General features: G+C 38.8%; 1 protein-coding gene across 3 annotated transcripts; it reads right to left on the minus strand.

The window, feature by feature from the left end:
* Positions 1-158: 158 nt before the first annotated feature.
* LOC113665270 (uncharacterized) lies at positions 159-9,202 on the minus strand. 3 transcript variants are annotated; one of them, XM_089203465.1, is made up of 9 exons: positions 8,894-9,188; positions 7,023-7,129; positions 6,560-6,619; positions 5,520-6,370; positions 4,472-4,606; positions 3,780-4,029; positions 3,380-3,621; positions 2,143-2,385; positions 159-1,447 (listed from the first exon to the last, which is right to left on the minus strand). In XM_089203465.1, exons 2-9 carry the CDS (start codon positions 7,093-7,095, stop codon positions 1,433-1,435), a joined length of 1,869 nt encoding a protein of 622 aa, XP_089059591.1. In that variant the 5' UTR covers positions 7,096-7,129; positions 8,894-9,188; the 3' UTR covers positions 159-1,432. The 3 variants fall into 3 exon arrangements, with proteins under 3 accessions (XP_089059591.1, XP_027036747.2, XP_089059592.1); XM_027180946.2 differs by lacking the exon at positions 6,560-6,619 and having other exon boundaries at positions 5,520-6,322; positions 8,894-9,202; XM_089203466.1 differs by lacking the exon at positions 6,560-6,619 and having other exon boundaries at positions 8,894-9,197.
* Positions 9,203-9,727: the final 525 nt, after the last annotated feature.

Here is a 9,727-nt window from a genome sequence, read left to right on the forward strand (position 1 = left end):
GAACTCAAAAACGTCATCTCAGCGCTTCCTTATGCTTTTTTTGTTTAGTTTTGTTTTTGCCACTAAGAAAGGCACAGAAAAAAAGCCCCCCTCGCATTGAAAAAAATTCATCAAAAACCCAACAAAACAATTTAACAAAGAAAATATTGAGCAACATATTTAAAGTTTCTTTTAAATAGTTTATTAAAAAACTTTTAAAAGAAATAAAATATTTACTGTTGTATACCTCCTCGTTTCACATTAATGTGGAAACACATACTGCCATAATTTTTTGAGAAGCATCAGATTATGATGGTAATGGTTAAAGGCATCTCAGAATGTTTTAATTTTGCAAAGACGCCAGACACTTTTGTCCAGTTGTTTTGAATGTGCTTTCCTCAAAAAATGTGTTCCTTTCATTGACAGGGAATGATCCTTTAAACAGAATCAATTTCACTAATTAGGAAATTGTCAATCAGAATACAATTTCGAATGTTTTTGTTATCGGTGAGGAAGTTTATCGGGTAAAATTTTGTAAGACTAACTTAACTACACCCAAGGGCCATATAGATGTTCGTTTGCTGCTTCCTCTAAGCAAAGCGAAATTGCAAAAGCTATATAATTAACAGCCTAAAAAATAATACCTTTTGGAAGTTTATAGCTGAGTCAATATTGTGTGATCGAAAGTCTTACAACCCCACACACTGAATAAGCGAATAATTCAGGATAATTTTGTACCTGATTTTAAATTGGATTGAAGGTGTTGTAGTGACATTACAATGTTCTACCTAGTAAAATTATATCTTAAAAAGCTAAGTTTTTCGCGGGTTGACACAGTTATCGAAATTCTGGATCCACATGAGATCTAGACTGCTTTAGTCTGCTAGCAGTTTGAATCATGTTTTCTTTTTGATTCTTTACTTGAAACCATGCTCGGGATCAGAAGCTCTGTTTGGAATCTCCGTCACATCCTTTTTAAGAAATAAAACCGGTTCGAAAATTCATCTTTCGCCAAGTAAGAAGCAAACCACTTAAAAAAATAGGAAAAAAACTGTAAACAAGGTTTAAATGTGTGACAAACGCGTAAACGAACGCGTTACCAGCTAGGTACACCGTATGCTCAGCACTTGCAATTCCTCTGGACGTTTGATAGCAGTGGCTGATAGAAGTATATGACATCAGCCTGTCAGTAGCAGTATATCTAATTTGAGCTAAGCCCCAAATACTAGCAGACCCATCCAAGACATGACAAAACCTGCTCATGCGAAGGAACGTTTTTCTGAAATAATTAAATACATTCGCTACTAAGATAATATACTTAAAAATATATTGCGTTCCTTGAAGATAGTATTTGAAGAGAAAGACGATCATCAAAACGTCCTCAACTGACTATTTATCACAACTTATCTCTTGGCTAACTCCTTTTCCTTAAAAAATAGCCATGAGAATGTCTTCAAAATTTGGTTTCCTGAAAAATGAAAGACAATTCGTCGTAAGAACACATTGTCGTCGTCATTACCGCTATCGTCATTAATATTATCGTTAGGTTGGTGTCACAGTTACTGATGTAGGCGATTTTGATTTAGTATACGTATCCTCTATACTTCTCCATTTGTCTGTTTCTTTGTTTAATGCTCATGTTTCCATCAGTCAATTCTTCTACAAAGACTAAAAAATAGGACTGGACACTATAGATTTTGGCTTCTAAGGTTTGTGGAGACGAAATTCCCTTGACTTCTGATTTCACGCGAGGGGAAGAAGGCTGTTGTAACCGGACGCAACAAAATGAGACAATTAGACCCAAGAGAATGTCGTGATTTTCAAAATTTTCCAAAAGTTAAATCAAATGAAATAGTTGAATGAACAAAGCAGTGAGGTGAAACTCAAGAGGGATATCGTGAAATGTTCGAGCTTTTTTTCTAAAAAATTAGAGTCCTTAAACTTTTTATTCTGAATAAGCTGATATTTTTAAGACAAAACGGAGGATATAGATAGATATATGTTATAAGTGAAGAAGCCTTTAACGAGAAAGACGGATGACAGATAGCACAAACGTTTGTCTCTAGGATACGGCAACAAAATGGTTCACTGCTGGCAAAATATCTGCACTTTTATCTAAAGCCAATAAAGCAACCTGATGTTTAGATGTTTTTCCTTATTTACCTCGTCTTTCTCTTTCTTGTTATCAGGCTCCTCATCCGTTCCTTCAAAGGCCAAATTAATAGCACTCTGGGTGGGATCTTCATCTTTATGATCTGATTGGCCAAAGTCAGGTTTGGTTTCTTCGTCGTCTTCTCCTGAAGCCGGTTTGTCCGGTTTGTCGCCCTCTTCTTTTGCCGGCTCAGTTGGATTTTCGGCTGGCAGGGATTCAGTTTCGGTCTGCTTGGGAGATTCCCCTGGAGTAATCTAAAGAGCAGGAGACGCAGTGGGTCAACGGTCGACATGCTGAAGTCTGGATCGAGAGGTCCGGCTTCGAATCATAGCCGGGTCGTTGTGTTATTTCCTTGAATAAGACACTTCACTCTAACAGTACCGCTCTCTACCAAGGCGTATAAATGGGTACAAGAAAAGTGTCAGAAAAGGCTAACGAAAAGCTCGGGGGAACCTGCGATGTACTGGCACCCTATATCCAAGCGAAACTTGGATACAAACATGCTATAAAGCCCGAGATTAGCTCTTGCAACACGGATCTCTAGGCTCGAATGCAGCCTTTGCCCTACCTACCTATCGAAAGAGCTGGAAATAAACACCTGTAGCATGTGGTTCCAAACGAGTGTTACAAGACATTACCAATTTACATTAGTTGCGCAGGTTAACGAAATGTTACCTCTCTTCAGAACTTAAAACATCAAACCCTTTAAGCTGTTCGCAAATTTGGCCATTTACTTTTCACACATATTCTTTGATTGTTATAAGAGTGATATACCGACTCACCATAATAGTCACCGGAGAGGTAGAGGTGTCCTCCCTCTGTGTAACTCAGAATTTGGTGTTTTTAATCGTATACAACACGAAAGTTTGGAAGAAAGTATAAAGGAAGGAAATGTAACTGTATCCCCTAATTCGGTGTAATTATTAGAATCGTCGATATAAAAGATACCCGAAGTTACAGCGTAGACTATTGACTGGAAAGATCAAAAGGCGCAAGAGAGGCCCATCATGTGACTGGGTAGATCAAAAGACGCAAGAGAGGGCCATTTTGTAAGCATATATAACGTGCATTTTCGGTCCTTACCGATTTTCTGACGAGCTCATCAGAGAGGAAGCTAATGAAGAATTTTAAAATAGATCTCGCAAAATCAAACTTCTAAAACATGTCAACAAGACGTCCAACTTGAAAACGTAAAACCAAATGAAACATAACAACCAAACATCAGACAACATTAAAAGCCACAACTACCTCAGGTGCATCTGGGGATTTGCTCTGCTCTTTTATGCCTCCTTCTGATGATTCGATTAACTCTACCTCTGTTGATGAGTTAATGGGCTGTCCCAACGGTTCGTCGGGTGATTTTATTGATTCCTCTTTTGTTTCCTCTGGTGGCTTGGTAGGCTCTTCTTGGGAATCATTGTTGCGCTCTGGATGGACCTGCGGTACCTCCACGGACGGCATGTCATCGGACGGCATGTCATCGGACGGCGCTAAAAACATTTTTTCAGAAGTAGGGAAATAAAAATCAGGAGTCAGTGTGCCAATTACTATAACATAGCGTCTCTTCAGAAAATAGTGTCAAGGGTTCCTGCAACGTTGTAGATAAATATAAGTTGTAAGTATGGTGATCAAAGTCGTTTGAACTTACCTCCATAAACTTTTTGACCACCTTCGTAATACGTGATCGCTGAAAAGAGTGGCGTTTTCTCCAGAGTTTGAGGTTCATTATGCACCACCACCTCTTCAGGCTCGTCATTTCCTTTTGAGTCTGCTTCTTGTTGAGCGGCCCTGTCACAACCCCCGCCTTCAGCTTCCTCTTTACAGGCTACTTCATTGCTGAAAACCATTTGTCCATCTTTTTTTGGACGACCTGCCTTTTTTATCTGCGTGCATCCGATCTGTTGAATTCGCAAAGTGATTTAAATACTTAGTTTTGAGTCCCACTGTCGTTAATACACAAACAATAGAAAGTTTCCCTGCCGCAACCTGAAATGGGAATTAAGTTATCAACAGATACACCTAGCTGTAACAAAGATGGACTCGATGCAGAAGGAGGGAGACATTCTTGCCCTCAATTCTGCTCTGACTGGGTTGCGGCCTCTTCCATGTACTACCATGAGAAGTCATTGGATGGAGTTTGCCGAGACGTGGAAAAGATATCATTCCCTTAAACAAACTGTTGCAAGCTTATTCATTCAGGTTTACTGACACATATCGAAGGAAATTTTTGTTAGTGATAACGCTTCCTAGATGTTTATTTTAAGAAGGTATCGAAAATGAACGTTTTGAGGTGCCTCAAGTAATCTTTGTTACAGACTCATACTTATGTCATAAACTTACCATACAAAAATACAGGATGCCTAAAAACGCAATCACAGCCAAACAAACCCCAATAGCAATACCGAGGTGTTCTCTTTCCGTCATTCCTTCTTCCGTTTGAGGTTCACCTCCTATAATTAGCTCAACTTTGGTGACCTTAAAAGGGAAAGAAAAAGAAGGTGAAAGACAGTAAGCTTTTAACTACCTCTCAAGGGAATCGGTTTCTCTGTGGTCCCAGCCTTCACGTCTTTATTTCTCGGTTATAAATTCTCGTTCATCGTAGCAAATGGAGGATAGGAAGGATTACTTACTGTTTGTCCCAGAATTTGGTCAACGATTGACGTTTGGACTGCATTGTGCGACTGTTCATCGGTCGAGATGACGTTGGCAAGTTACACTGAGGAACAACAAGAAATTAAAGCACCGATAACTGATTTTGGAATCCCAGTCGATTACACAAAAATCTGTTATTGGTGCTTTTGGCTGCCTACTGTTCTGTTCGTTGTTCCTCAGTGAAACTTGCCAACGTCATGATCGAATAATGAATACTTGTTCAATAAAGTCCAAACTTCAAATCGATGAACAAATGCTGGGACAAACGATAATCCTACTTACCTAGCTTGCGTAGTATCTTGCCACATTTCAGCGTAAGGCGTAACCACAGGACTTTATCACCAATATTCATTCAAGTGAACTTACTATTTGAGAGCTTACGATGATAAGGTAACCTGTTACGCACTTTCTCCCTGTAAATTTCTACCTATGACTCTATGAGGCGTTAATTTCGCTTAGTTTTACTATTACAAGCCTTTAACAACCCATCCACAACAAGAAAACGTGTCTCTCTCTGAGCATCAAGTTTGACTGTTAATGTACACATACATGCAGCATTGTTTCATATACCTTTACAGCACCGCTCGAAAGTGAGTTGACATGCAGTTCCTATTGAAGTGATCCTTGATTATCAAGAATCGAGAGTAGAAGATCGCGTATAATCAAGTACCAAGTAGCTAATAAAATTTCGCATTATGTGCCTAAGCTCACATGTTCTGCCTCTTAAACCACTCACCTGCTTTATGAAAACGTCATGTAGAAGTACCATTAAGTGGTTTACCCAATAATCATACAAAATTTCATAAGCCTTTCTTGTCAAATTTGTGTTAGTTTCGTCTTGTGCCATTCTTACGGGATCCACTGTGCTGTTGTTAGTTATGTATAATTCTACAATGGCTTCTTCGTCATAAGACAACTTGACGTTGCAATTTTGATCTCTGTTGATTAGTATTATCCTATCCGTCGGGACGTGGTAATACTCTGTGTCTTTGTAGCCTTTGTACTCAAGAAGATGGTGAGAAAGACGCTCTTTAAACAGGGTAAGCAAAGGACATAAGTCTCCCCAAGTCCTTTTGAAGGTTACTGCCGTTATCATAGGGTACACGATCCGGGGAGGCATTGGTGTTCCTATTGGAATCAAGGAACTTTTTGAAGGTGGAGGGTTGAATGAGCTTGAAGGTGACGAGTGCACTGAGTACACTGCTGCTGATCCTGCACTTGTTGCTGGCGTCATCATTGCTGTTGGTGTTTTGGTTGATGCATTTGATGTAAGTATTGGGGATGCTCTTGTACTGAGAGGAGACGCTGATAAGCTTTCTGGTGCTGATGCTTCTGTATTGAGAGGAGATGCTGATAAGCTTGTTGGTGCTGATGCTTCTGTATTGCGAGGAGATGCTGAGAAACTTCCTGGTGATGATGCTTCTGTATTGAGAAGAGATGCTGAGAAGCTTGCTGATGCCGTTGCTATTGTAGTTAGAGGAGGTGAGGTTAAGCTTGTTGAAGCTGGTACCGTTGCAGTACCAAATGCAGATGAAGTTGCTGAATTTTGCGGAGATGCAGTTGTGAATACCGCAATGGTTGTTGTGCCTGCAGGTATGAGAAAAAGATCATAAAGAGATAACATCATTAATATGATAATGAAAATGTAGATGAATACAGGGGCAGACTTGTGTCTAAAACTTGCCTCAGTTTTCCGCTGAGGCATTTTCTACTTATCATTTTGAACTTTGTTGTATTTCGCCTGTCAGTTATTATTATAACAACTAGTTATAGCACCTAATGCAGATGGAGTTGATGAATTGAGCAGAGTTGTGGATACCGCAGTGGTTGATGTGCCTGCAAGTATGAGAAAAAGATCATAAAGAGATAACATCATTAATATGATAATGAAAATGTAGATGAAGAGGGGCAGACTTGTGTCTAAAACTTGCCTTAGTTTTCGGCTGAGGCATTTTCTACTTATCATTTTGAACTTTGTTATATTTCGCCTATCAGTTATTATTATAACAACTAGTTAGTTGTCATTTTAATCCCATACGAACCCTCCAAAAATACATAATGGATTCATATGAATGAGAATTATTGTTTAAAACTTATAATATCGATGTTATGCATTATTTTACAATATATCAATTTGAGATCTTAAGGTAACGTCTCAGTTGACTCTTCAAAGGTTATCCAGGCAATCATTTCGGATAGTAGCCCCAGAAAATGTGTTACATTCAACCCAGTCACATACCTAAGACAGGTGTCTGCATCAGAAATACTGAAAAGAGAAAGAAATTCACTCCAACGCTTTTCCAAGCATCCATCGTGGAATTCCCTCGCAAAGCCGACAAAACGAACCTGCGAGTAATAAAAAATGCAAAATATTAAATAGGCTTACTGCATAGTGGAAAAAATAATAGACAAATAAGTGAATGAATGAATGAAGGAATGAATAGACCTTAGTAGGATCGAACGTACGTAAGAACGTAAGAATGTAGATATCGACGAGCGTACGTAGGACAGTTCGAACTGACGAACCTATAAACGGGAAGGCGTTCGAACCTACGAACGTTGGAGCGAACGAACGAACCCTTTTTCAATCATCCAAAGTTAGTTAGCCTGCGAGGGTTCGTCAGAATCTGGGGTAAATTCTCTTGTAGAGAATTTTATCAAAGGCAGGCACTTGCCCTCGGAAAAAGGCGAGTTTAGGCTCACGGGTTGCGAAGGATCCTTATCAGAACCAAACTTTACAGATTTAATCCACCTTGACATGATAAGTTGCTTTGAGTTGTTTTTATTCGAAGAAATGCAGTCAAAAATAGAAGTAAACAAGGCAAGAAAAAAAATCAACAAAAAATGTTATTAATAATAGTAAAAAACATTACAGCCTTTGAAGGAAAAAAATTAAGATTGCAAGACATTTTCGAATTGATTAGTTCGTTAGTGTCGCCTTGTAACACCTTGACACATAATCACCGAATAAGCGAGGTCACGCCATTCCAGACAATTTCCGTAATGATCAGTTGGTAACAAAACGAACGGTATAAAACTGGAGAAGAAGTGCTTATGATGTACACAGCAGAGACCAGAATTCAGGATGAAAAGGCAAAAGGTTTGTTCAGGTTGTGAACTTGGAGTCCTCCGATTTAGATGATAAACTTTTACATTCTCTTCACTGTTAACAGTGCGTTTGGCAAGGTTTAAAATCATTCCTCCATCTGTAATGCTATATTTAGTCACTTTCCCATCCATATATTGTTTTTCGTGTGATTTGTGGGGCTACTAATCGTTTGTAGGATGGCAGATTATTTATCATCTGTAGGAATCATTTCGGGCATTCAAGGAAGTCTAAATTTTTCAATTTTTGGTGTTCTTTCTTATTAAATTCAATTTCAGAGTTAGAAGATCACGAATTAGTTATCAAAAATCAATATTCTCTTTCCCTGCTGAACATCTAGGCCCCTTGTTCGAAACTTTTCGCTAGTTCTCCTTCAGGTCAAACGCAATCGAAAACATCTAGTCAGACAACGTAAACTGTTTCTCAGCGGTGAAATATGATAAATATTCCTTTGGTCAAGGGTCACGTCATAGAATGCCGAAGTTGGAAAAGCAACAAATAACAACTCCGAGTTAATTGATGTCTACTCTTGCCTAGAAAATGTTGTGATTACGTCAACGGACGAAGATGATCCTAAATTCAAAGAGAGAATTAATCAATATAATTGCGTAAATAGTTTATAGACGTTCTTGAAAGTTGACAGAGTAATACATGACGCAGCATGCTAGGCAGCTATTAAGGACTTGCTAAATTGCGCGAGTATTGTGCGACAGGAGAAAACCATTCAAGTCGCCTTTACCCACCAGTATTAGTAGAAAAAAAAAGAACGTTGAAGAGGTAAGCTCATACATGATGCAAATTCCATTGATAGCGCGATCACAAACATTAAATGCAGACTTCCCACATAGAAACCTGGTTGATTTCCTGTTACAACACCCAGTTGTTGATGTTAAAGCGTTTTGGACGAGTGAACATTTCGCTTTGTTTTCGTACGTGGGCTTGCGTCGGCGAACAAAAATCGCTTACTTGGTAAAAATGAACTGCACTAACTTGGTTTCACCTACCTTCTGTCTTCGCAGTAGATTCCAAGGACCTTTTTCTCGCAAACAATCACGGAATTTGCGGCACGGCGCCGTGTATCACGCGAACGTAAAAAGCTTTGGTTCCAGACCCCACTTAATAATCATGCGGAAACTCGATACGGCAACTTCGGAAATTGCTCCTATAATCCTTTCGTCACTGCACAAAGTTCACCTGGACGAAAGAGACATGAATTCAAAGAAAATCGCGGGAAAAATGTTCAAGTAAGCCGCTTTCCACACGCACGTCTTTGTAATTGAGGGAAGTTATTTTTATCTTGTTTTAATTATTTTAATGATGTCGTCATTAAAGGCATTTTTTTGAAGTTAGGATCACAAGTAACGCAACAACAGAAGGTTTGGCTGCAATATCCCCAGTTTGTCTATACATCTACATTTTAATCTTTATGGATGTCAACAAGCTGTGCTTGTTATTTATGAATCAACTATTGTGTTAAGAGTATTCAGATATTGAAGAGGATATGAGTGAACGTCATATTGCCTACGATACAGGATATAAAGGAAATATTAGCTCAATCGCCTCACCAGGACAGAAAAATTACTGAGATAGGCTCTTTGCTACTTTCCTCCGAAACTTACGGATAATTGGGACTAATTGTGACTAAATGCCTTTATCTTTAAAATTCATAGTAAAATAATAAAGAAAGTCTTCACTTTAACGTTGACGATGGTTTCGTGACTCTTCGACACTGGGATAAATTAATTTGATCTGTTCTCTTCTGGATTTCCGGTAGATTATTCAGTACCGTGACGAATGCATCAAAGATCGAAAGTGGAACTTCTGCCTGAAATTTGGTT

This window comes from Pocillopora damicornis, chromosome 4 (genome assembly GCF_964200805.1).
Source record: "Pocillopora damicornis chromosome 4, jaPocDami1.2, whole genome shotgun sequence".
Classification (NCBI taxonomy): Eukaryota; Metazoa; Cnidaria; class Anthozoa; order Scleractinia; family Pocilloporidae; genus Pocillopora; species Pocillopora damicornis.